Source organism: Ixodes scapularis, unplaced genomic scaffold, assembly GCF_016920785.2.
Source record: "Ixodes scapularis isolate PalLabHiFi unplaced genomic scaffold, ASM1692078v2 PGA_scaffold3__209_contigs__length_174095766, whole genome shotgun sequence".
In the NCBI taxonomy this organism is placed as follows: domain Eukaryota; kingdom Metazoa; phylum Arthropoda; class Arachnida; order Ixodida; family Ixodidae; genus Ixodes; species Ixodes scapularis.
The window spans coordinates 53,286,273-53,313,580 of record NW_024609868.1 but is presented as its reverse complement, the minus strand read 5'-3'; the positions used below and the strand labels follow the sequence as shown (position 1 = coordinate 53,313,580).

Sequence of the window (27,308 nt, the reverse complement as noted above, 5' to 3'; positions counted from 1 at the left end):
GTACCAAGTGCCATCTATTTAGCGTTATTGCTTTAGAATGGTTACTGCTGTAGGCAGGAGCACATTTAGCACGTGTAACTACACTCATGTGTGCTCCTTGGTGCTTCGGCAATTTAGCAAAATGTCTAATTAATATTTTAAAAAAAACAAAAAAAAAACCACTGAATGCGGGAGTTTTTGTACACTCAACGTCAACAGTATTTTTGCCAGTTATTAAGGCTAGCGTACCTTCCGCAGTGCTCCAGATCTGCCAATGCTAGACGAGCACGCACGTGCAAACAAGATGAGAGACCAAGCCATGGGCTCTTGCAGCAGCGCAGTGCTGCAGTCCAGCGAAAGTCATGCCAGCTTTGACAGCGAGCAAGCATGGCATACAAATCCGGTCCCCACCTGTTCGCACGCCAGCACCTCCTCCGTGAGGATCTGCAGGAGCGGAATGGCATTCCGGTCGGAGCGGCGGAACATCTCCCGCACGATGGAGAGGAGGTTCCACATCCCCTCGGGCTCGCGGCCGCGGAGGGGACGCAACAGGCTGCACCACTCGGTGGCGGCAGGGGGAGCTGTAGACGACAGGTAGTTGACGTCGCTGAACACCATGGGCGAGGGGACGCACAGCTTGATGAGGATCTTGCGGATGTTCTCATGCAGCGTCGCTTCATCGAGGCACCACGTTGTTTGTTCGTAAGCAGACGCTCCGGCGGTTGGGTCTGTACAAAGCCACAGAGGATTAGTGCGAGAAATCACCAAGCATTGTTTTACTTCGATGCATGGAGGTAGGAAGCCTCTGGAGGCAACATGACGCCACCAGAGATGAAGCCAGATGTGCAGAGGGACATGCCAGCAGTGATGACTAAAACCAAGAGATGCTATTGGACGAAAAAAAGAGCAGACGGCACCAGCAGCCGTTTTGGTCGACCTGGGGGGTCATCCAATAGCGTCTCTTGGATTCGGTCGTAGTTGAGGACGCGTACCTCCACACTTCTGGCTTTACATCTGTTGGTGTCATGTCGCCTTTAGAAGCTTCCTACCTCTATGCCTTAATGCATTCACTTTTTGCTAAATTCCTGCAGGATATTGCGGGACAATAAATCATGAAAAAAACAAGGCAATAACAGTGACCCCTTAAAAACTTACAAAATATCCAGGTGTTACTATTCTACAGACAGAGCAGAAACCAAGTTGGTAAGGTTATTTTACGATAGAATGCCTTTAACAGTTAAATGCTTTTGGGCATCATCAACTGGATTAGACTTGGTGGAGACTATTAAGTAAACAATAAACAAAAGAGGCAAAATATTATGCTTAAGCGACTTGTTTTGTGGGGACACAATTTTCGCAAAGCAAAGACGGCAAGAACTTAATCCCCGAAACGAATTGCCCACTCTAACTAAATTCAGTCAATGAAAAAGTCATTTCCATTAAAGAAGGACTTAAGATATTTGCTTATGCAGTTGTGCTGGAAAGCGCGGCAACCAAAAGCTTTAGTCTCCTGGAAGATGTGCCGCTTCCAGGAACTTGGGCAGGCCCCACTTACGTATATGACACGTGGTTGGATCGATAAACTTTAAGTTGTGTTCAGGACCCTGTGAATGTTTGTCCACTGTCCTATGCGTTTTTTAATCTCAGGTTCTCAAAATTATGTAAAACATTTTGATTCACAAACTAGTAGAAAAGCCGAACTTGGACTATTTTAGAAGTATTAAGCCCCTAAATTTACCACTTATAGCAGAAAAATATTTACTTTTTAAAGCAGGAAAAAAAATTGCAGATTACCTGGTGCCCCTCGCAGTGTGTTGATTGCGGTTTGCTGACTCGAAAGAAGTTCATCGAGCAGCCGTTGAGCAGTTGGTAGAATCTGAGAGTTCAACACATAGCGAGTGGAGCCAAATTAGGAAGACTGGCACAGAAACACTTGCAAGAGCACTTGTCCTGCAGGCAGGATATAATAATGAACACTCATGCCTAACCTGCTGGGGCAATTCGCTGATGAGATACTGAGCAAACTTCTGAAGTTGGTCCCTGTGCAGTCTTGACAGAGACTCCGACACCGGGGCTCGCAAGCAGACCTGGTTCGGCTGCCAAAAACAAGGGAAGATGCATTCAAATAACTATTGGAAGAGAAAACCTGAGCAAGGTTGTACGTGGCAGCGAGACACAGGCCCCACTTCCGTTAACCCAAAGTTGGGGCATACCTGATGGATCCTATGAAGACAGACAGCCACAACATGGGAACACCAAGAGGCAGCACTGCTGCAGGTGCAATTGCAAGATGTGATACGGCAGCGATCAAAAGTGACCGCTACGTTGTAGGAGCCCTTGGACACTGGCAGGCTCTGTGGTGGGTGCACCGTAGCACTGAGGTGAAAGCCTGGTGGGGCAAGAAAAAGAAACCAGAAAGACTCGAGACACCGATGAAACTTGTAAAATCCTCTTGGGTTAATTAATATCACCATACCGTATTTACTCGATTCTAAGCCGGCATCGATTCTAGGCCGACCCCGCAAAAACGGCAGGTCCGAAAAATAAAAAAAAAATTCTCGATTCTAGGCCGACCAAAAAGTATAGGAAAAACACCATAAATGAAACAGAGAACGGAATTTATCTGCAGTGTACAGCACTATTTCGGTCACGAATCCGACGGTATGCTCACGGTTAATGTCCGCATTTTTCCTGATCATTCGTCGTCCTTACTGGTATCTTTGTCACTGTCCACTTCCCACAATGCGTGGTCATCCGTACCGTCCAGGACATTCGAGATGCAACACTTTCGGAACGACTTTACTACCAGTTCCGCCGGGGTGTCGTCCCATGCGGCCGCGATCCAACTCGTGGTGCCTTCCCTTCCGCGGTCCTGAGAACGCCATTCTTGTTGCCGCACATGCAAAGAGCTGACCGCGCTGCTTTCTCCAGCGACGCACATTTTTTTCGTCCACGCCGAAGTCACGCTGTGCTTGCAGGTTGGACGAGTGTTCAGCAGCCAAGACAACTTTCCTCCTAAAAGCCGCGGAGTAGTGGCATCGACTGGTCGATGCCATAGCGTCTAGTAGAGACAAACGTTCCGTGCGTTCTGTGGTACACAGCGTATCTTCCTGAAGCGATGTAGACAAGATGGCGTCCCGCGGTCATGGCGGAGCCGGATCCTCGTATCTAGGCCGACCCCGAGTTTCGGATTTAATTTTTTTGGAAATACTATCGGCCTAGATTCGAGTAAATACGGTATATCCCAGAAACCGAATCTCTATGTCAACCTAGGCAAGTGAAATTCCCCAGACACACATTGTTAACATCCGAGCTGACCCGTCTCAATGTTGAATACCTAGAACCCACATACTTTGCTGGCATGCGAGATAATTTATGCAGCTCACATGCACCTGGAGAAAATGCTTATTCATTTGTAATAAAAGTTTGTTGAGCAATGTTTCATCCTGCATCAACTTAAATCTGCGGAACAGGAAAGCTCACCGATTTGAAGTAGGTCTTTCGTCGCCTTCGCTTTAAACAAATGCTCTCCCCTCTGGAACTCCTCAGGGCTCCCATTGGCCAAGCAGGAGTAGAGTCTGCAAAAGTGCATACATAGACATACACAATGCTAAGAATTTGGCGAGAGTTTTACACTGAGCTCCAGCCAGGTACATAGCCAGGATTTTGTTTCGGGGGGGGGGGGGGCCCTGGCTACGTCCTGGCTCCAGCCAAGAGGGGCGGCGAGCGTTTATCTTTATTCGTGAACCAGACTATCATCACCGTCAGGATGAGAACGGCAGAATGCCTCTTTCAGACGTCTGTCCTCCACCATGTGCCCGTTGCCTTCCATTGTGCTTTGGTCGAGCATGCTCACTCGAGGCTCACGAGACGACAAAGTATCATTGAAGGTAGCAAGCTCGCGCTGGAGGCGGGGATAACAAGAAGACCTCCCTGCCATTATCATCCCATCAATGACCATAGAGACAGAATTTTTTCAAAGTCTACCTGTCCTTCAAATACTATTCGAATCCTGACAATCTTGCTTCGCCGGTTGCGGTTCCCATACAAATGCGTTAAATCAGCAAAACAGCTCAAGGTTAGCCATTATATTTATATCAACCATTACGAGAGCCTGCACTTACACGACACTCGTTACCTAAATCGAAGGGAGTACAATCCCCCTTTCAAACGTATGAGAGCAAAAGAGAAAGCGCCACCGACACCAGCCCGCATATGTAGAGTTGACACGGCCACGCCGGCCCACGGAAGGAAGAAGTGAAAGGAACACACCGAATGTCCTCCTCATTCTCCGGGAAACTCCAAAAGGCGATACGAAGCTGGAGTTGCTCCGGAACCGGCGGATACACGTGCTCGACAACTTCGAAGGGAATGTGCGCCGCCACCTCCCTGGCAGCAAGCTCCACCAGAGGCAGCACCAGGCCTCCTTCGGCTGCAGTCCGGACAGAACAAGCTCAACCAGTGTCAGCTAGAACTCGGTAAAAGCTGAGTCCACCCACGGCGCTACGCCAAGGAATCGAGCGCACGCAGCGTCGCTAAGGTGTCTACAACGCGTTCTAGACTGATGTGTACACCACCCTGTCCCACCCACGCACCAAAAGGGGCCTCCCAAAGTGGCGAACAATGACATCACAGAAGCCCACACGTCATGCCGTTAGATGTCGTGATCATGGCAGCCTGGCGCAGAAACGCCGGCGGAAAAGACGAGCAGAGTCAAAGGTTGCCGCCGTTGTGGCGCCCCGTCTTATGTCTGCTGCATCCATCTCTGCAGTTGTGCTACCGCCAGGATAACGGCAGGCAAAAGCGCAATTTTATGACGTCGGACGGAAATCGAGGGCCTCTTTTGAGGGCGCGGTAAACACGCCAGTCAGAGATGCGCTCTAGGCACCACGACATTGCCGACAACCTGTTCGGGCTCCTCTTTGGATTTATGTTTTTAGAGCGAAGCCATAGGCACCCGTTTCAGAGTTGAGCGGCGTCAACATAACCGCGCGCGTTGCATTATGAGACATTTCCCTGCTAAACTTAGCGGAAAAACTTTTCCACTAAATTTAGCAGAAAACCTTTCCCATTAAATTTAGCGGGAAAATTGACGTCACGTGACCTCAACGCCAATTCAGTTTCCCCGCTAAACTAAGCGGGGAAAATGATGTCACGACTTTGTGTCACGTCATCTATGAACAAAGTTAAGTGGCATTAGGAAAGGAGAAGGAGGAGGGAAGAGGGGGATGAGAGTAGGAGGAGGAGGTGAGGCGGAGGGGCATACCCTCCCCTTCTCCTCCTCAAGAGCTGCGCTCTAGTTTCGCATTACAGAGATTTGTAAATGTCTTTCATTTTTTCTACATGAAACCAATATCAAGTGATTTTGGGGCAAGCAATTATATATTCGCAACCCCAACGCCCTATAGGTGGCGGGGCGGTAGTTCCAAGACGGCAGAAGGGACGAGGATAGATTCTCCAGGGTTTCCGCCAGCATCAGCGCGGTTTAGCGCGCTGACGCTGGTCAGTGCGCTAAAAAGTATTTGTCTGCAAACGCGAAGCGGTTAGGGCAGGATCATATTACAGGTGACAGAGATGTTGATGCGCATTAGCAAAATAAGCATGCCGATATTTAAATGTTGCAGAAACCTCGACTTGCGAAGCTTTGTCGTGGGCGAGCGCGTTTTACGCGCCGGCAACGACACCGTTTGTGGCAGAATATTTTTCAGGGTGGTGAAGATATCGTGTTTGCGCCTTGCCTGGCCATTAGTGCTGTAAAAAGTGAGCTGCGCACGGTGACCATCAAGCTTCGGAAGAGCAGCGTTCCAAGCCTTGATGCCTTTGTGTCACAGGCTCGCCACTCGCTGCTCACCATCTCGGTTTTAATGTATAGCAACACGTGATCAAACTGTTCTATGGTTATTGATAGAAAGATTGTTACCGCAGGCTACCGTGCGGTGCAGCATTACAACCGGAGGCTCGCGCTGTGCCATTGAAGCACAATTTTCAGTGCATGCCAGGAGCATTGCCTTGCTCACAGTAGCCAACGGTAGCCTGTTGTAACGCTATGCTAAAACTGTCTATTACCAGAATCAGTGTGTTTAGGGGTTTTATTTATTGCTCTACCAAAAAAGCATGATTTAATACACCATACTTTTTTTTTTTTTTGTACTGTGGTATTTGCAACGTTGTGGCCCATCTCGCCAAAACTGCCCGTTCTAAGCTCTCGTCACGAACAGCTGACTAACACAAATGTGCTTAAATGCTTCGGGAATTTATTTATTTATTTTGTAATTACCTGAAAGCAAGTATGCGTATTCTATCTTATAAAAGTGCTTGACATAAAATGGTCACGTTCCCAAGGCCTTAAAACACAAACCCATTCCCGACGGGTATTGCTCGACATATCGTTGCGCGACCAGTTTTCTCCTACTTAGGGCAAAAAATAAACTTTTAATAGACCGAACGCTAGAGATCTACATTATTACGGGAGCGTTTGCCATCACGTTGAGCACAGATCGAGCTGACGGTCATGCACAAGACCAGCAATGCACAGCGTATGCGATATACGAAAGGTCCCTAATAAAATTAGACATCCCGGTCCTTCGAGCAACGCTGTTGCGAGGTGGAGCACAAGAATTATTATTTTAACGTGCTCACTTTTTTTGTTACAACGGCTCCACGCATTGAGGCCGACAGCTCCTGCCACCTTTTCCGCGCCGCCGCCGCCGCCCCCGTTCCTCTAGTTCTCCGCTCGTCCGCGGGAGGGCGAGCAACGCGCTGGGGTTGCAAACAGTGTGGCCAATCGCACGTTAAACTAGGGACTGAAAGAAAAAAAAAAAAAGGAAAGATGTTTACAATTTTTTGTAATGCTGAATTAGAGTGCAGCTCTTGAGGAGAAGGAGGAGAGGGTACGGAGGGGAGGGTATACCCCACCTCCACCTTCCCTCCCATTTAGCGAAAAGTTTTCGGTAAATTTTTCGCTGAATGCAGCGAAAATTTCCGTGCCAAATTTAGCAGGAAAATATTCCCTCTAAATTTAGCAAGAAATTTACCAACATTTTCCCGCTAAATACAGCAGGGAAGCTGAATTAGTGTTGAGGTAATGTGACTTCGATTTCTCCACTAAATTAAGCGAGGAAATTTTTCTGCTAAATTTCATGTGACGTCACATTCATCCACGTGATATCACACGTGACGTCATGAGGGTAAGATCTTCCCGCGTAATTTGGTGAGAAATTTTCCAGCTAAATTTAGCGGGAAAATTTTACCCTCGTGACATCACGTGTGACGTCATTATGGGAAACGTCCCATAATGCAAGGCACGGTTACGCCGACGGCGACGCCGCTCAACCCGGAAACGGGCACCTAAGAACTGTGCTCTAAAAGGCCCAGTGTTCTAGGCAGCATCGGGTCAACACACTTCCAGAAAATTCAATCCAACTGCCGTCGTCGGTGCTACGTGCCAGACAGAAAAACGCAGGGGTTTCTGCGAGTCTCACAACCCGCCACAGATGAAAGAATTTGTGATTGCAGTCAAAGAGGTTTTGCTGATTCTAGCAACATATTAAATTGTAAAAAACTTGGCTACGATCAAGAGGCAACGGTAATTTATAAGAGTTTACATGCCGAATCGACAAAGGGCGCCTGGTATTCTTGGCAAAAAACTGAGGATCAATCTGGATCACCCAAGTACCTCTTAGCATGCACCTGAAGTTTCAATGACATGGCACAGTGCCTTCCCTGCAATACACCTCAGTCATATTGTGGGCACCCCGGCCCGAATCAATTGGCTGTCTGCTTCAGAGCCACTGAGGTGGCCACCTATGAAGCACTGATAAAAAAAACCATGCTGGACTTCCAGCATAAGAGCGCAGAGATGATCCAGGATTTTTTACCATGACGCGAGCAACAATTGCCACATCTCAGATTCTCAAATTTAAGTTGACAGAAATTGCAGCTTGCATTACTACACAGACAAGCTTGGAAAACCTTCCATTTTTCTGAGCATGTTACATGGCATGACGTCTAGCAACATGGAAGCCTCAAGGCACGTGGCCGAGGTGGCAGCTGTCACAGATTCCAGGAATTTCATCCCATTATGAGAACACTCATTCGGTGCCCAGCCAGAATAAAAGACGACACAAATTTTGGTTTCAGTTTCTCAAAAGGATTGAGTCATTTGTCAATCTCTACCAGTAAGAAATGAGAGAATGCCCACCAGGAAAACAGTGAAGATTATAGATATAAAAGTGAAATAATTCTTTGCTTCTTTTTTTTGTTGAGATACAACCTGCAGCACATCCAGCGAGTCGGTGCAAGTGGTTGCCATACTGCGACCACTATGTGGAACATTACGACTTTGAAGGCTTAGGTGCATAACTTGGAAACAAGAGGTCTCTTACAATTGAGACCTGACTTGGTACGATACAGCACATCATGCTGGCCTTTATATAAGATAGGCACCACTCAGATGGCTACTTTTTGGTCCAGCAGGACAGTCCTTCCTGATGCGCAACTCGACGGGTGAGACACTGCACCCAGGAGTTGTGCGTGGGGGAAATGCCCTGGCTGTCAAACAAAGCAGACATGCGCACCTTCCTGAGATTGTATGGGGCCTAACCAAAAAAAATCTCAAGAAAACGTCCATCTTGCTCATCACAAGACGCACTTCGACAGGCAATTGAAAAAGGAGTTTTCCTTGCTCAGCCGATTTATTTGGTCAATTATAAAAAAGCCGACGTCCTACCCAATGGTTGTTCGGGTAAATGATCATATGGAAAGAAAACAGGTAGCACATCACATTATTTACTACTGAAGCACCAAGTATCATTTATTTTCTTTTTGAAAAATAGAAATAAATACCTTTATTGAAATAGTTTGTGGACTCTATAAAAACATTTCCACTTGATATCAACAGAAACGCAGCACAACAGAAATGAAGCGCCCTACTCCTATAAATTTAAACCAAAATTGATAAGGAATGAGGTGTAACTGTCCAAATTATATGTAGTACCCTGCCAGCCACAGCCATATGTTTTGAGTCTGATATTGCTAGAAACTGGAGGAAAGTACAGTATGCCACAGACTTAATAGAAGACCAAAAAAAAATTGCACACTAAAGCGAACATTTTTTTTTAGGTTGTGTTTGGTGGCATTAAAAGTAAGAACAATTACATGCCACACGCAATCTGTCATGTCTAACAAAGGGACACCATATTTTAAGATGTGCCTTCAGAGCCCTACAATTAGAATTAATGTTTTGTTAAGCATTATAGGAGCTATACGAAACGCCAGCAATGGTGGTGTGATTATCTTAATGAAGAGATATAAAAGCAGCATCAAAGATTAGTGTTAGGCCCACTTCTTTTCTTTCACTGCAAGCTTACTAATTCATTTTTTTTACTCAGTACCACAGTGAGAAATTGTTTCTTTAAAATCTGAGGCCACCTGTTTTTTTCAAAAATTAAATTTGAGTAGTATTTGAAACATGGAAATGAAATGATATTGTTTGCACAATACCAAGTGAAACCATACACCACGAAAGGCAATTAAATACCTCACTTCGCAGGCCACATTCACTGTTTGTACACTGTAATCCCCGAGCAACCAAATGTTCAAATATTTTCAAAGAAGTGCGATATTCTAGGACCGTAGTACTGTACAATTAAAAATTCAGATAATGAGAGCTCGACAGCAACAAAAGTTATAAAAACGGGATAATCAACAAGATAAACTTTTCCTGGAATAATCCTGATGCGACACAATAGACAAGTTACCACTACCCTTTTAAAGCACAACCAGACTAAAACGGTACTAGTACAACAATTAATCACAGAATGAATGTGCTGGTAACACAAATCAAACACTACAGAAGAACACATGCAGGAGATGGAAGTTGGCTCATATATATGTTCTTCTTGAATGCCTCATTTACTGTAACAAGCAGCCACCATACCAACTTTGAATAAAAATGAAAAATCCCCTTCCCTCCCCCAAAAGCCCAAAAAGGATGCTGGAGATACTCAACGGTTTTTGACAGAGACTGTTCCTCGTCAGGTGCACACACAAAAAAAGAGATCACACAGTAAATCATATGCAGGGCACACATGCTGACTAAAGTAATATTTGTGGCTTCCAGCAGAAGAGTAGTTGGAACAGCAGTAGGAACCCACAAGGGCACAAGGGGCCAAAAGATGCCTGAAAGCCAAATCAATTGGGCAGTCCCAGGTTTAAAGTTGTAAGACTAGAGATAACCATCAATAACGCCAAAGTTGAGTTGTTTGTATGGAACATCTAATGGTCATCTTTTGAAGTTGACACCGAAAAAGGAGCAGGATGTTGAAGCCAATTCCACAATGATATGCAAGTCTTTCTCCCGTGTCAATGCCCAAAATGAGCACAATCTCGACGACTCACTCAATGCAAATCCGGTGACCCTGCCCTTATTTTTTCCATCACTTCCTGATGGGAAGGGAAGGCAAATGCTCCACCTCAGGAAGAAGGGACTGTGATTCCCAACGTTATTTTTCTTTGAAAAAGCTTTGCAAAACTCTGAGGAAAAGGAGGCAGAAAGCCTTAGAGGGATAAAACGTGCTTGTGATAGCTCGTTTTAATGTCCTTTTAGAGTTAGTAAGCGACTAGATCGTCTTTAAGCTAGAGGAACTTTGGTGTAAGTAGTGTGCCAATTTGAAGTATATGTTTGGATCACATTTCATATTATATAACAAGGAAATCAGTATCGTAGAAATAAAGAGAAGAAGCATACAATTAGAATTCGCCATGACGTTAGGTACCAAAAAATAGGAGCATTAGAAAGAGGGAAAGAAAGCAGAATGGTGACACTAATTGCCTGTCATACCATTAGTAAATGAGCTGTCAGTAAAAGAGAACGGCATGCGTTATTGAACAATTACGAATAATATCAGGTTTTCCGGAGATACGTAGACAAAACATTAAAAATTAAAAAAAAAAAATATATATATATATATAAAGGCTCTAAAATCGAATCGTATCGATGCCTGAAGAAACACCATCCGCTGCAGCGCACACATCCTAATGCAGATGGGAGATAATATACTCAGAAGGTGGACAAGAAAGTAAAACAAACAAAAAAGCAAAGGAAAAAAAAAGAAAAAAAAAAAGACAAGCTCACAAAGGACAAGATCAAATGACAGCAGAGACTGCTGTCATTTGATATCTTACGTCCAAGAAAAGCGCTTGGCTAAACACACACTGGGGTGCAAAACACGAGAACCCGCCTCATTTGCTCCTCCACTCCGCTCTGATAATCACCCGGACTAATCAGGAGGGCTTTGTTTTGACAAAGGACTGGGGCTTCGGAGAGAACAAAGAAATTAAAGAGGCCCCCCTCCCTCGATCGACGCTGAGAAATCCTACCGCTTGCGGGCTCGATCGGGGGAGGGGGGATAGCCCGATCATCAGTGGCCCACATCACTCGCAAGCGCCACACAAGAGACAGATCATCGTACAGCCAAGGCAGACTCGCAAAGCAGGCGTAAAAGGCCGCATAATTCATCGAAATAAGCAGAGAACGAGCGATCATTAAAACAACTAAAACAGGTTTCGTACCCCCCACTTTACACAGATCAACCCCCCCTCCGGTCAGGTGTGGTACGGCGTCATGCGGCCCGAACCAGCGGGTTTCCGGGCAAACCCGCCGCTTCGCTGCCTCGAGCCGAAGCCCTTGATCCGAAATTATCGCGAATTCAATTAAATGCGGGACCGAAAAATTAATTAAAAGGGGAATTTAAGCCTAAAACGAGGCTTACCTTTGGGACGGCAACGACCGCCGTGAACGGCCGACGCGTGAGATGGGTTTCCATTCGGCCTTTTCCAGCCTCTCCAGTTGTTGCACAGGCTCTCCGGCTCGCTGATCCACGAGCAGAGCGAGTCTTCCTCAAAACGGTCGCTGTCTTCGAAGGAAAAACGATCCCCTTCGTCCCAGTCAAACATTACGGCGCCTGGAGCACCGATGCCGATGGGCGAGAGACCCACAGAAATTTATATCGCCCAAATTACGACCACATAGAGCGGTCTTTTAGACGCACTTGGCGAACTCATCCCGAGGCCAGGGAGTCGGAAGGCGTCGGCAGAGAGTCGGACTTTCGGTTTCTGGTGAAACACGTACACGAAGGAACCTCCTGGGAGCCGAAATATGAATGATAGCCTACCGATCCCTTGTTGTCAGCTGTCCAAGGCTCTCAGCTGCCCATTTTTTTTTATCTCCTCTTTTTTTTTTACTCTCTCTGCCTTTCGAGGGATCACCCTCTCTCAGTGACGCTTGGTTTATGCAGCGATATGCGATATTCGCTGCGGCCGCTGCAGAATCTGCAAGCTGACGAACCGCAAGCGCCCACAAAAACGCCGGTCAGTCGAGAATAATTATGACCTCCCTGTTTTAGATTTTCCCCACTCTTCCCGCCGTTTGTTTGTGTTAAAAAATTTCGAGTAGCAATGAAAAGTAATAAAATGAATAAAACTGACTGAATGTACTGTGAGAGCGATTCGACGAATCGGAAGCGCTCTTAACATTTGGTGCGGACCCAGTATTAAATGGCCGCTGGCATGTGTGGTCATGTGGAGTTGTGAGCCGCGTGAATGAATCGTGCTGTCACAGTGCTCTCGTCCTTGGGATAATTTAACCATTTGTGTACATTCCACACTTTGTCTTATAAATTAGAACGAGTGCGGTAATTATGGAATAAAGCGTGCGTTTCAAGGCTTCAGGTACGTCGTGTTTCCCCGATGATGACCATGTGTTGAAACCAAAACATGCTTTGTAGCAAATTATTAAACAGTTTCAAGTGGTTTCAAACACTCCTGTTGTCCGTTTGTGGTTTCACGAGCAGGCATTATGTATCTTAAGAATCCACAAAAGTTGGAAGAAACGAAAATTAAGAAGATGACCGTGCACGCTTTTAATACGTCATTTGCTTCCCCTCAGCATGGACGAAGATCCGAAGGTGAAGTCTCACCGTGCGAGACACAGTGGTCGGAAAGCGGAGAAAAAAGAGAAAAAGAAAGGCCATGAACAGGAGCTGACAGCGAAGCAGAGGAATCCCAAGGCCTTCTCTGTGCAATCTGTCCAAAAGGCGGAACGCAAGTTCAGGAGGTCAGTGATCTTTCGGTTCGCGCGCTTCGCAAAACCCGTGTGATTGAGACTGATGGCGGCCGATGTTTGCTCCACAGGGACATCTTAGAGTCGACTTTGCGAGGACTTTGATGCAAAATAAGTAATAAATAACAAGGCGATTAGGCACGTGTTTAGATCAGTTGAGAGAATTGCCATGTAAAAAGGAGGATGTATATTTGTCAATGCTTGTTTTGCTAAAGGCAACCTAATATGGTAGGTTCCTTCCCACGTTCGTTTATGGTGCCTTCTTAGTTCTAAGTGCTCTTAAATCTGTGTTTACAGACACTGAGAAAAAACCTAGGGGGCTATGTTCAAATGTTTCGTTTCTCCTAAAAAGAAACAAGTGACGGAAGGGACGATAGTGTGTCTGATTGTTTAGAGGCTGAAATGACGAAAGTTCTCTCTTTCGTCGTTTGAGCCTCTAGCAAATCAAATGCGATATCGTCACTTTCGTTTCTTTTTAGGAGAAACGAAACATTTGTCTTTGCTCACAGATAACATATTTAACCAAGCTCAGGTTTCCTTCACTTATCTTCTTGCTTGGGTTGCAACAAGTCTGAAAAGACACAACTGTCAGTCGGGAAGCATGCGGTCCAGAGAAGCTCGTTTTAGCGAACACCATTTACCGACCCCAGTTTAACCAATCCCTTTATAGAGAAACCCAGCTTGGAGAAAATGGCGATAAGCCTCTTTTTAGCGAATTCGGGCGCCGCAGAGCGGCGTGCACAGATGGGTCAGGTTAACATTTTCGTAATGAGCCGCCGCAGACTGTCGCGGTGTAAATCCGGGGCAGCAGATGGGTTAACACGCGCGAAGTAGGGGAGCCTTTATTAAAACAGCGCTCCTTTCCGATAAACAGCATTTCTCTAAACTGACGCCCTGTATTCTCAAACTGATTTTCGATAAAACGTGTTTTCGATGAAATGGCATTTTATCGACGGTAGTAAACCTCCACAATTTTTGAGAGTCGCCTGCAAGGAGGTTCTGGCCTGAAAGTACCGGAGCATGTGCTCAGACAGGCGGGAGCAGTCCCTCGACTAAGGAAACTAAGTTCTGCTAGTTCCACTAAGCTGCGGTGAGCTAGATCGAGTTTTCCCAACATCTGTTTTGTGCCTGTTGTGACATTTTTCCTGCACATATTTCATCCTGGGAATCTTCAAACACAGTTTTCTGCCAGATGGGGCCAGTTATTTTCAGATTGTCTATTAAAGCTGCCGAGTCAATGAAACATACTGAGTCATGTTCATACTGCAGCTGCCATGTGTCACGGCGGCCTGTTAATTTATCTATCTATCGATCTGCCATGTTAGGACCAAGGACATCCAGGAAAAGCGCCATCATGTTCCACTGGTGGATCGCACCCCTGTCGAGCCGCCACCTTTCGTGGTGGCTGTTGTGGGGCCACCTAAGGTGGGCAAGACCACCCTCATGCAGTGCCTCATCAAGAATTTCACCAGACAGTTTGTGAGCACCATCACAGGACCAGTCACTATTGTCTCTGGTGAGCCACGTTGGGCCCTGCTGTACAATACTGCTTGTGGTGTCTGTGTTTCAAAAACCTACAAGTCAAAATGATCAGCAATTCAAGCAGTTCACCACTGTTGTGATGATGATGCAATTAATGCAAAGGTGCAAGCAGGCTGGACTACAATAAAGCTAGATTTGTGCTTGTCCTTTGTTTCCCTCCTCCAGGGATTATTATTGTAATTCACCACTCTTGGGCTTTGATTTTTCACCCTTCCGATCAAAAGACATTTTGCCAAATTACCCCAGCACCAGGGATAATTTTGGAAACATAGGTATATGCACCGCAACTGCTAGCCCTATCTTTATAACAGATTTTAGGTTTAGCAATCAAAATAACATATTTATAAATGCACATGCTCAGTGCCGTTTGTTTTAGATTTTTGCTTCAGAACAGTTCCCGCTGCAGATGCCAGCACATGCATTGCATGTAACTACACTTGCAGTCTGCTCCTTGGTAGGATGGAACATGCATCTGGTTGAAATTACATATGCTGTGATATTTAATATGTTTTGTGAGCATGCTTATGACACAAGGAGCAACCAGTATCATGAATGAAACTAATCGGAACGTGTGTTCGTAGATTCATTAAAAATCTAGTTTATTTATACATATGTAGTTTGAGAGAAAGCTGGACTTTTGATAAAATTTCTCTCTCTTAAATCTCGGAATATCCAGCAGAAAAAAAGATTGGTTATGTCGTTAGCTTAATTTTTTTTTCTCTTTACTTTAGGCAAGAAGCGTAGACTCACCCTCATCGAATGCAACAATGACATCAACTGCATGATAGATATCTCCAAGGTAGCTGACCTGGTGAGTTGACAAAAAAACCTTATATGTGAATTGTTTTGGTACCTTCCATCTTGTGGAATTTCTGTTGAGTCTGCACCCGTGTTTGTGCATCATTTCACTTCTTATTTCCAGGTTCTCCTCATGGTGGACGCTAGCTATGGCTTTGAGATGGAGACATTTGAGTTCTTGAACATTTGCCAGGTGCATGGCTTCCCGAGAATCATGGGCGTCCTTTCACATTTGGACATGATCAAGAATGCAAAAACCTTGCGTCAGACCAAGAAGCAGATGAAGCATCGCTTCTGGACAGAGATTTACCAGGCACGTACGCATTTGATAGCATTTTAAGTTTCTTGCGTATGTAAAAAGGAAAGCTTAAAATCTAAAAACATTTTGCCTTTGTTTTATTATTTGTTTACATTACTCTGGTACAGCAGAACCTGGGTCAATATGTTAGAAAGTTTAGAGGCTTGTTGCAGGTAAATTGTAACAATACACATGCGTCATTGAATATTTAAATAAGAGAAATGTACAGGCGAAGTGGTGATGCATACTTACTTGAAAAACATGGGTAACTCAAAATAGAAGGGGTGACGAGACAACAGCGTCTGTACCTTTACATTGTGGACTTTTCCCCCTTTTTTGTGTGTCCCGTGTTTCTCTAACCATGCATCATTGAGATTTTTAATTTTAATTTTATTTGTTTTCTGATGGACCACAGGCCTAACAGAGGAGGAGAGCAACAAAACAGATAACCATTAAAAAGATATATATATATATATATATATATATATATATATATATATATATATATATATATATATACACACACACACACACACACACACATACATACATACACACGCGCGCACGCACACACACACAATATGTAAAAATTAGGCACACTCAAAAGACAAGATTACGGGTAACGACAGATGAAGCTCAGAGTTTTTGTGAGGGTGGCTGGTAATTCACCTGGGAAGGGGCTACCAATCCTGGAACACACGGGGAGTGAAAGGTGAACAAATGTTCCTTTGACTGAACTTGGAGCTAAAGGAAACATAAAAAAGAAGCCTGGTGATTAATTTGTTGCATAGAACTGTGAAAATAAATTTGATGGAATAAAAGAAAGGGAGAATATGTCCGATGCAGGAATAAGGGTGGCAATAATACAGCAGCTTTCATGAGGACATTTTGGACAGATGTCACACACAACAATGAAATGTTTAAAGTTTTTCTTCTTGGGGACATTTGGAAAACTCTACTAGTAAACCTGAGACCAGAAATAATTAAAAAAAAAAAAAAAATTAACTAGCCATATATGGTTGTTAATTTTTTTTTTTTTTTAATTTTTCCTGGTCTCAATTATATTATGGAGCTAGTTCACCGATTTTTCATTCAGGACACATTTGCCTGTGTTTTTACTTTTTCATTCAGGACACATTTGCTTCGGAATTATTGAATAAATAACTGTATCAATTGCTGTCACTTCAGTATTTTCAGTGCTTTTCTATTTGCATTGGCAGGGAGCCAAACTCTTCTACCTGTCGGGACTCATCAGGGGGGAGTACCTGAAGCAGGAGGTGCACAACCTGGGACGTTTTATTTCGGTGATGAAGTTCAGGCCCCTGCAGTGGCGGACAGCCCACCCCTATCTTCTGGTCGACAGGTGACTGCTCTACCTTCTGCGTCCCTTGCTTTTACTAGATATTCTCGATCTTTAATTGTGACGTCACCCTCGCAAGCCCTTGAGTCGTTTAGGGCGTAGCACTTGCCCTATCTCTTGGCAGTTCTGCTTTGGAACAAGTGCTTGATGTACCAGAAATGCCTCAGAGGCCATACATGTGAGCCCCTCTGTAGCAATTAAAACTGTTTTGCATACTCTTGATGCATAAATTTGCAATGGAAGCTCGTCTAGCCCTCCCTCATGGGAAGTTTGCTGGTAGATTAATATAACTCTTCTCTCATAGCATGCGAACAGAGAGACAGCTAACACAAAGCTTTCAAGAATGAGGTAAATGTTCCAGTGCCTCCACATGGACCCAAGCTAGCTTTAAAAATGCAAGCACAGCAAAGGAATTTATAGGGTTACTATGTGTGGATACTTGCTGTATAGGATATTTCACATACAACTTAAATTATTTTTACAAAGAAAGGCTAATGTAAATTTTAATGTGATAGCATTATTAAGCTACTCATCACAGATTTCTGTTTATAATCTAGGTATCTGGCCTCTAATATGGTAGACGGGGGGGTCTCTGGTTCCCCTCTAAATTTAGCAGAAAATTGATGTCACCTGGCCTAGGCACCAATTTGGTTTCCTCGATAAATTGAGCGGAAAAAATAATGTCAGGTGACCTGTGCACCAATTCAGTTTCCCCGCTAAATCTAGCAGAAAAGTTGGCGTTGCGGGAACTATGCACCAATTCAATTTCCCCGCTAAATTTGGCAGAAAAAAAAACTGGATGTCACACAACCAGATGTTACAGCACCTACAGATAAATTCAGGTTCCCCGCTAAATTTAGCAGGGACCTGAATTGGTGCATAGGTCACGTGACGTATGCTATCGCAATTCTTAGACAACCAACAATAGTGGTTCCTGAAATTTTTTAAAAATTATATGTACAGTCGCTGACCAATATTTTGGACCTAAAGGAGAAACCGTGACCTACCCGTTAAAAAGAGTGCATATTCACGACCAATGTTTCGGACAGCTTGAAGTCCGAAAGTTCAATTTTCCGGACAAAATCGTTGCGAGCGATCAGCGGGAAACACCGCCGAGAAGCCGTCATTTTAGATTCTATGTTGGCTGCACATAGATTGGCTTGGTTTGGCGGCGCTACTTGAATACTGCTAAGTCCTACCACTAGGTGATGCTATGCTACAGCTTTTTTTTTCTCTAGCTGAGTGTCATTATCACATCATTGTTAACATTTTGCTTTGTTCATTTGTCAGTCGGCAGTCTTGGACTTGCGCCTCTTATCACGTCTCGGTGAATCATGTTTTTGGACTACGCTGGCTTGGACGTCATAGCCCCACCCCATTCTTCCGTTGCCACGAAGTGTCGCTAAGAAGCGCGGAAAGTACTCGACTATAACGCTAGAGACAAGCTAGCGATTCTTTAATAGAAAGTGGTTGAATGCGAGTGGAGGCGTAACCTGAAGCAAGGCACCATTGACGGTATTTTTAAGCCTGCTTAGACATAATTAAGGCAAGTTTATTAATCTGCTGATTTTTCGGACTGCTCGTATTATTTGGACATTTTTTCGGTCCCTGGAAGTCCGAAAAATGGGTCGGCGACTGTATATGGATTCTGAGATCGGCAGGTGCCAGATTTTTCTGCCCCCCTTACAGTTGGGAGTCAAAGGTCCCTGTATAGCCACAAAAGAAAAAAAAAAAGAAGCTCTTATTGTTTATTCTTCCTTGTGGAACGTCAGATCCTCATCTCTGAGCTTGTCTGACACCGAAATCACTTATCTCCGTCCATAACTACATCCACAGTTTGGCATTTATGATTGAACTCATGCACAGCTCGCTCAAAATGAAAAGTTAAAAAACTCACTCACCCTCAAGTCTTTCATCCCAAACTCATGAACTCACCAAGCTCATGAACTCATTGAACTCACAAACTCACGCCCCTCACTGAACTCATTGAATTCACAAACTCGCGCCCCTCACCAAATTTGCCAAACTCACAAACTCGTGCCCTTCATCGAACTCATAAACTCGCCTCACTCAGCAGTAGTTCTCGCCCTCACCTTAGTTGCGATGCTGGCGCTCATGTTACGTACAGGCTACGCAGCTTTTACATCGCTGCCACGGTCGATACCGTCTTCCGCCGCTCCGGCACCAGCCATCACGTCGCCAAATGAAACGTTATATTGTTTTGTTTGTTTCACTTCAACTCGTTCCGCACAGCAGCTGCGCGCCGCCTGAGTGCTTGAGGAAGGTGCGTTTTGTTTGGGATAGAGGACCACATTATCGTGAGTTTCATGAAGAAGTATTTTTTGCCGTGTGCACTGTTTGTTTCAAACATTTGCGACAACTTTGTGCAAGTATGGAGTGAGCGTCTGCATCATTGTTTATTCAGGTGTGAATATTATTATTCCAACATTTACCACTGTGGGTATTGAAATAAATAAATAAATAATATCTAAATTCTTTTGGAGCTAGTAAGAACCTTTCTCCGGCACGCAAAATGTTTCCGGATACAGCCAGTATTCCGACTATGCTCAATGGCCCCCTCTTGAGCAACTAACGGGTTGTCGGATAGTATAATAGAATGTCGTCTTGTTATCACCAAGTATTAAGTAAAAATGAAAAAAGATTGTTTCGTATCTCTAAATGTAACCTAGAAACATATCCTCTACAATTTTGTTTGTGACAATCCACTATCGAATCAACTTTTATATCCTACCAGGTAAAGTGTAGCGGCCTTTAAACCCAATTTCAAACAAATCCGGTGTTTCGGGCATGCTAGCGCACAATGATGTGTATGCATACTTTTTTTTTTTCGAGAACTCCAGGCTACAACTTGAACAAACAAGCATACAGGCGAATCGCAAAAGTTCCCAGCCAGCTTTCATTTTAATATTGGCTTCAAAATTAGCGACTGCACATAAGACAAGTGGACTAGAAATAGCACCGTCTTCTTTCAGTCGTACCAGCGTAGCTCTCGTCTGCCTCCTTCACAAAGCAACGGAACTGTGGGTATATTGGTGCCTCATACTACACGAGAACGGCCGAGACGAGCGGGAGAGCTCTGTCCCGTCTCTCATCATCCCGCCACAAAGCAGCGGCCAGCGGCAAAAGACCACGCCAAGCCACTGCAGCCTAAGAGTCCAGATAAATCAATAGGCACTTTTCCTCCTTTCCCATCACTCTTGAACCAGCCGTATGAGCTAACAGTGTTATTGCAAAGCAAGCGTCGACTTAACTTCCCCGGAAATGTATGCAAAAGTCACATGACCCGCCCTTTCTCGACGTCACCCCCAAACCCTCCCTTCAGGTACCTCATGCCTCGCCAAACTCTTAAAGGGTAACTCCGCTTCATTTTTTATATTTAGGAAACTATGTAGCCCTCTTCAGTATCATATAGGAAGACCCCATGTCAAATTCTACGATCTAATCCCGTTTATATATTTAATAAACTGGCCAGCAAACCTTCAAGCTAGCCAAGTCGCCGAAATCTGCCAACTCTAGCGTGCGGCGCGAGGTGCAATCATCAGCGCAGTCAATGCTACGGAGTTGGAGCAGCCGACATTGAGCCACTACGTCAGAGACATGACTATGTCATTCTCACGTTTTATTTGTTTTTACTTCTCAGAGCGAAATTGAACGATGACGTCATGAGTTTCTCCTCCGGGTGTTGGCTGACCGGGCGTTCACGTAATCACCGTAACACGGATGCGCTAGTTTGCGCTGCTCGGCGCACTTATCGGTCTGTTTCTCTGCTCCCCTTCTCCTCTTTCGTCTTCTCCCCTTCCCCCTCTCCCCCGGGCCATCACTGTCCAGGCCATGCAAAGCGACCTGCGCGCGTCCAATAAAATAAAAAAAAATAAATAAAAGATCTGCCCGCGTTGCGTGTCCTGTTTCTCTCTCCCTCCCGAACGTCACAAGACCACGCGGTTCGACGTGACGTGGCCATGACTCTGACGACCCGAGACCAATGTTGCCGTACGCAACCGAAGTTTCGGTTTCGGTATCTGCTGATGTTTAAATTAGGATTACACAAATAATATTCCACATTTCGCGAATCCGAAGACGTAGAGTTGTTTAGTAGTGCTTTGTGAATTTGAATCGCATGGAAGCCTAAATTTTTCGGAATTGAGCGGAGTTGCCCTTTAAACTCGCAGACTTCATGAATGCACGCCCCTCACCAAACTCATGAGCTCACCAAACTCATGCCCCACATCAAACTTAAGAACTCACCAAACTCGTGCCCCTCGCTAAGCTCATGAACTCACTGAAGTCCTTAGCTCGTGAACTCACGCCCCTCACCGTACTCATGCACTCACCGACCTCATAAACTCGTGCTCCTCACTGAACTCGTGAACTAATTGAACTCGTGCCCCTCACTTAACCTCAAACTCATGTGTTTTCGAGGTTTATGAACCTCGAAGGCTTCACCCTCACCTCACGCCCGACCGGAGAGGGTGAGTAAGGAGAGTGACAGCAGTCATGAGTGAGTTTTGCCGAGATATGACTACAACTCGCCTAGATGAGCCAGAGTTAAATCTCTACACTTCTAGTCTTTTCTTTAGGGATGCTTCCTTTTTCGTTTTTCTCCCTTCCTTTTTCTCGTCACTCAGGCTGGCACTGAAACTGGCGGTTTTCATGGAATGACAATGAATGTTTATGCTGCCTGTTCAAAAGATGTTTCGTCCTGTCCTTGTTTTGTGGTTTCCCATTTATTCTTGTAACGTTACCAGCATGCTCTAATTCATCATGTCTTGTTCTTTTTTTGGCAGGATGGAGGATGTGACTGATCCTGAGCTGTGCCGCACCAGTCCCAAGTGCGACCGAAACGTCTGTCTGTACGGCTATGCTCGGGGAGCGAGCTTCAAGAAGAATAACAGCATTCATATACCAGGTAAGCTCACTCTGCTGTCATTGTTTCTTACATTGCAATTAGCAACAAACAGCAGAAAAACTGGCCATGAATGTCATTGATAAAGCGTCTAAGCAGTGCTTGTAATCTACCAAAAAAACTATAAGGAGATGTGGACAGTTACACAACATTGAAAATGTGGCTGTTGAAAATTTGCTTAAAGGACACATGCAAAGGAAAAAAACATTTTTTTTAGACAGCTTAGATGGAAAAAGGATGTCATAAAACGATTTTACAACGAAAAAAAAAAAATTTTTAGAGCTATATTTACGGCGCTATACGAATTTGTAGTTGGCGCTCGCGGGAGCCGCCGCTGGTCACGTGGTAGGCCCGCGCGCCAACGTGCTGCGTCGCCACCGCACGCTGAGCGTTGTGCGAACGCCGCTTCAACGCGTTTCTCCACGCCGCTGTCGCCGCCGCCGCACAAGTTCGTCTGCTTCGGGGCGCCACCGCCGTCGTCTGGCCGGCGCACAGGTCTATCACGTCTGCATGCGCTTTTTCAGGAGTTTCCTTTAGGCTCTAAAAGATACTTATTCATCTTAGTTTTTTGTTATACTTCAAACAAAGATGAATAAGTTACTTTTAGAGGCCATAGGAAGCTTCCGAAAGAACGCAAGCACCACGTGATAAATAAAGACCAGTCACGTGATAAATACGGACCACTTTTCCGCGGTGCCCGCGGGCGCCAACTACAAATTCGTTTTGCGCCGTAAATAGACCTCTGAAAAATTTTTTTCTTCGTTGTAAAATCGTTTTATGCCGTCCTTTTTCCATCTAAGCCGTTTAAAAAAAATGTTTTTTCCTTTGCATCTGTCCTTTAAGGGGGGACACTGCCCAGAAAAAAAAATTTCTGCAAAAAAAGTTGATTTTGTAAAATGACATACCCTATTTACATTCATTAACATCTGGAGGGTATTCCCGAAAAGTTTAATCAATTTACACTGCATAGTGAATTTTTTTTAAAATTATTTTCTGTCCACCAAAGCTAAAGAAAAGGTAAGGTTTGGAGCACTTTGAGCACATTTTTCTCCTTTCCACTTTTTGGTATAAATTCCATTTTAGTCAGTCTGTCGTTTGATAATAGCAAAACAGGGAAGGCTTATTCTTCCCTTTTCCTGACTGAAATTGAATAAGGAATGCGGCTATGGAACGTTTTTGTCACTTTACGGATGTATTTTATAAAAAAATTTTGACATTTTGTCGAAGACACAGAAGACCAAAAAGTTTACCAATTTTGCAGAAGAGAAAATTTATAGAAATAAATTACTTTTTAGAAAAAAACATTCCATAGCCACACCCTGTAGGCATTCTGATACATATCTAGCGAATAAATATCTTGAATATTGTGATAGTTTTTCAACGATAGATTAACTAAACAGTGCAGGTGTGTTGCTGATAGAAGCTGCTCTAATTTCCTTCCCATTTAACCGACAGACCTAAAATTTTGTTATACACCCTCTAGCATGACCACCAGCCTACCCTGTAAATTTCATTAATTTAAAACAAGGGTTCAAAAGTTGACCTCCCTAGGGTGGGTGTCCCCTGAAAATCTGGGAAATTCGTCAGGAAACCTCCCAACAGTGATAGAATCGTGCTGCCCGATTCATTCTTTCTAATTATGAACGCACTGCCAGTGTGTCGGCCATGAAGGCTTCCTTATGCCTCCCCACTCTCATTTCTCGCCGAAGAATATCACGCATCTGTCTTTTCCAGAAGATTTTTTATTACCACCCTCTACTCAGGCAGTCTCTACTGTTAGAACCGCATCGTTCATCCCGACGACTTTTTAACTCCCTTAGTGTACGTCGCATCACTGGTTCCACTGTCACCTTTAACAACTCATTTCTTCCCCTTGCCATAATAGAGTGGAACAATCTACCGGACCGTGTAGTGCTCATCAGTGACCCCGACCTCTTCAGACATGCTGTATCGTCTATATTTAATATGTAATCAGTGCGATGCTCCTACCTATGGCCAGTGCTCAGCCACATCTTGTTTCTATGTTTTGTTTTTTGTTTTTTGTATAAAAGTTCTTCTTGTGTGCTTCTTTGTATTGCCCCCCCCCTTACGTAATGCCCCTGGCGGGGCCTTTAAGGGATAATAAATGAAATGAAATGAAATAATGAAGTAAAAATAATGAGTGGTTAATTGTTAAAAAGCAAGTTGAATACAGCCCAGTGTGTTGAAATAGAAACTGAAATAGACTTAGGTTGAGACATTTAAAGGCATTTGCATATATTCTTTGAAATCTCTCACTGCTATTTCCCCCACTCTGAGCTACAAATTATGATATGTGGCTCGCAATACCATCATTGTCCTTCACTGAATGCTCATCGCAGGCTTTCTTATGTGCCAAGAACGACATGGGAGCTCATTGTGCTACTCTCCATCCTCATGTTATCTGCAAGTGAACATTGCCTCTTACAACTTGCCCACCATCCTGCTTGCAGATTATGCACAGGAGGAAAGTGGCACAATGCACTCACATTTCGTTCTCAGTGTGTACATTAAGCCTTATGTCATATTGTTATAGATATTCTTTAGGACAATATATTTCGCAATATTTTCTATGTGCCGAATAGGTTGCGGAGATTTCGTGATCCACGACATCAGCCTGCTGCCAGATCCGTGCCCTTTGCCTGACAAGGAGAAGCGTCGCTCCCTGAACGAGAAGGAGCGCCTGCTCTACGCTCCCATGTCGGGGGTGGGGGGCGTGGTTTTTGACAAGGACGCCGTCTACATTGACCTCAAGGGTAGCCACTCGCACTCCGAGGGCCGTGGGGTGCGTGACTTCTTGGTTCTTCAGTCAGCTTCACTGGGAAGTGCACACCCTAAAGCGCGATCCAAACCAACGCTTCTTTTTGCACCTGTAGGTCGTGCGGCTGCTGATGTGACATATTTTCGTGACGTCGCGCCACTTCTTCGCTCCTTCCGGGCACGCACAAAAAAGTTGGATAATTTCAACTTCTTTCTCAACGCGCACAAAAACGCGCGGTGACGTATAGGGCGCTCCTGTGTCCCGGCCAATCGGTGGAGGGCAAGCTAGTTCCGGCTCCGCGTTTATTCGCCGCCTTCTCGGAGCAAGTGACAAAAGCGCCCGGTGCGCATCCACAATTGGCCCTCTCCTCCCCCCACTTTTATTCTCTTCCAGCATAACAACGCGATCTCTCTCTTTCTCTCGCCGCCTTCTGGCTGCGACAGACTGGCCTGGCCGGCCAGTCTGTTGCGCGCGTGCACGCTCGCCCGAAGCTGGCCCGTCCAAACCAAAGCGCACGGTTCTGACTCAGAAAGCGCGCCCGGAAACAGCAAAAACGTCAGGAAATGCGCCACATCCGCAGCCGCACGACCTACAGGCGCAAAAAGAAGCGTTGGTTTGGATCGCGCTTTATGTAGAAAGTTGGCACTTGCTAGTTGCTTCTGGGAGGCCAAACTGGGCTTCATATAAGTCCTCCACAGAAGAGGGTGTGTCAAGCTTGCGTATGATAAAGAAAATGCAGCAACATTAAGATCATTGCTGTATGAACCCCCTGTGCGATTGAACTCATTTGTGACATGGGACATCCTCTGTAGAGATGTTTGTTACATGAACATGTCTTCTTTAAGTGTCCCATTTGCTTTTGGTTTAGATTTTTTACTGTTTTATAGGGTTTAAAAACATGGTGAATGGGAGAAGAGAATGATTACATAGTATGATTGAATTTTATGTTCCTTTCTCATATTTGTTTTTAAACATGCTGTTTTAATCATATATTACTTTTTTTTCTTTGCCTTGTGGCCTAAAAAGACCATCCATTTTTCCCTTTCAATTATCCTAGTCTTCGTTACTTCCTGAAATCATATTGGTGGCACACCCCTTTCTTTTTTTTTGTGTGCATTCTGCAACTGTGCTCTAGCACAGTGCAAGGTCTAAAGCAGGTGATCATATTTTGCATGTTTGCATCAAAGCTAAACTGTGGCAAGATTATTGAAGTAAAATGCCTGCATCTTGTGGTGCTTTTACAGGAGGAGGGTAAACAGGTGGATCAGATGTTGCAGTCCATGATGCAAGTAAAAGATGCCATAGACACCAAGATGCAGGCTAGCAAGTTCACCTTGTTCTCGAATGGAAACATTCTGTCGGCTGATGACATACAAAGGTGAGGCCCCCCAGTAAACTCCTCTCTCTTTCAAAGTTTGTTCCAAACAATACCTATACATTCGCTCCATCCCACAACCAGTGCCTCTGATGCGACATTGAATACGGGCCACGTACGGAGGCCCGCGTTTTCGTCCGGTGCCCTGGCCGAGGAAGGAGACAAGAGTTCCAGTTCGGAAAGTGAAGAAGACGACGAAGAAATGTCAGCAGAGGACGAAGACCTTGAGGAGGACAGTGGCCTTGAGACCGAGGTGCGGCGATAATGTTGACATTCTTTACATGATTTATACTATCTGTATTGTCTCGTGGATCTCAATTGTACCCCTTAAAACGTTGGAAGAACTGCATTAAATGTAATATGTTTTTTTCCTGTTTGTGGCCTTACCAGAGCGACGACGACGAAGTTTCGAGCATAAAGAAAGTTTGTTTTGACGAGGATGGCAAACGGGGTGGAAGGACGCCAGCGAATGTCTCTGCTCTCGAGGACGCTGAAAGCGAGGACGATGAAGAAGGTTAGTGTCATTGTGAAATGGGTATCGACTAGTTTTAAGAGTGTATTCTAGGCATTGTGCTGCATACTAAACTGTGCACTGAAAAACGTTTCTCCCACACTTCTTACCTCAAGATCGTCAGAGGTGGAAAGAGAACATGAAAGAAAAAGCAGCCCGTGCCTTCCAGGCTCGTTCGGAGAGGTCGAGGAACCTCCAATTCATTATTTATGGGAAAGGTATGTGAATACCACGTTTGGTAGCGTATTCTGGTACTTTGACGAACATGTGCATGCATCAAATTACCTTTTTAGCTAGTACATTTGTAGTAGTAATATACTGAATTGATTATCTGGGCATTTAAATACTTGATATTGTTTTGCGTTCTTTAACATTTGAATTAGTTAAGTTACACAGGTAGTGCAATTTACGGGCCCTTTTAAAAATGTTGTGTTTCCATCAGATGAAGACTACCAGGAAGAAGTGACGGAAGAAAGTTCCGAGGTGTTAGGAGAGTTGTTTCGAAAAGTTCGGAAGCAAGAAAACACGCAGGCCGAAAAAAGATCTTGGGACGGCGTGGACAGCACATTGTGCGCGTTCACCGAACGTGATGCCCTTCTCAAGAACGAAGAGGTAATTAGCT

At 44.7% G+C, this 27,308-nt stretch overlaps 2 protein-coding genes across 2 annotated transcripts in view; one reads left to right on the top strand and one right to left on the bottom strand.

The window, feature by feature from the left end:
* The window catches only part of LOC8052999 (zinc finger SWIM domain-containing protein 8), a 75,501-nt gene extending 63,190 nt beyond the window's left edge, over nucleotides 1–12,311 (bottom strand). The window contains exons 1-7 of the mRNA XM_040218369.2: nucleotides 11,751–12,311; nucleotides 4,252–4,411; nucleotides 3,463–3,557; nucleotides 2,193–2,368; nucleotides 1,968–2,075; nucleotides 1,774–1,855; nucleotides 391–707 (exon numbers count right to left, since the gene is read on the bottom strand). Of these exons, the coding sequence (XP_040074303.1) occupies nucleotides 391–707; nucleotides 1,774–1,855; nucleotides 1,968–2,075; nucleotides 2,193–2,368; nucleotides 3,463–3,557; nucleotides 4,252–4,411; nucleotides 11,751–11,934 (1,122 nt within the window). The 5' untranslated portion in view covers nucleotides 11,935–12,311. The remainder of the gene's footprint in view (nucleotides 1–390; nucleotides 708–1,773; nucleotides 1,856–1,967; nucleotides 2,076–2,192; nucleotides 2,369–3,462; nucleotides 3,558–4,251; nucleotides 4,412–11,750) is intronic.
* Nucleotides 12,312–12,511: 200 nt separating this feature from the next.
* Nucleotides 12,512–27,308, top strand: part of LOC8052998 (ribosome biogenesis protein BMS1 homolog) — a 45,005-nt gene continuing 30,208 nt past the window's right edge. Inside the window, exons 1-13 of the mRNA XM_040218384.2 lie at nucleotides 12,512–12,708; nucleotides 12,926–13,093; nucleotides 14,425–14,615; nucleotides 15,373–15,452; nucleotides 15,564–15,752; nucleotides 16,958–17,100; nucleotides 21,903–22,024; nucleotides 24,625–24,824; nucleotides 26,045–26,178; nucleotides 26,260–26,428; nucleotides 26,566–26,689; nucleotides 26,803–26,904; nucleotides 27,129–27,298. Coding sequence (XP_040074318.1) covers nucleotides 12,927–13,093; nucleotides 14,425–14,615; nucleotides 15,373–15,452; nucleotides 15,564–15,752; nucleotides 16,958–17,100; nucleotides 21,903–22,024; nucleotides 24,625–24,824; nucleotides 26,045–26,178; nucleotides 26,260–26,428; nucleotides 26,566–26,689; nucleotides 26,803–26,904; nucleotides 27,129–27,298 — 1,791 coding nt within the window. The 5' untranslated portion in view covers nucleotides 12,512–12,708; nucleotide 12,926. The remainder of the gene's footprint in view (nucleotides 12,709–12,925; nucleotides 13,094–14,424; nucleotides 14,616–15,372; nucleotides 15,453–15,563; nucleotides 15,753–16,957; nucleotides 17,101–21,902; nucleotides 22,025–24,624; nucleotides 24,825–26,044; nucleotides 26,179–26,259; nucleotides 26,429–26,565; nucleotides 26,690–26,802; nucleotides 26,905–27,128; nucleotides 27,299–27,308) is intronic.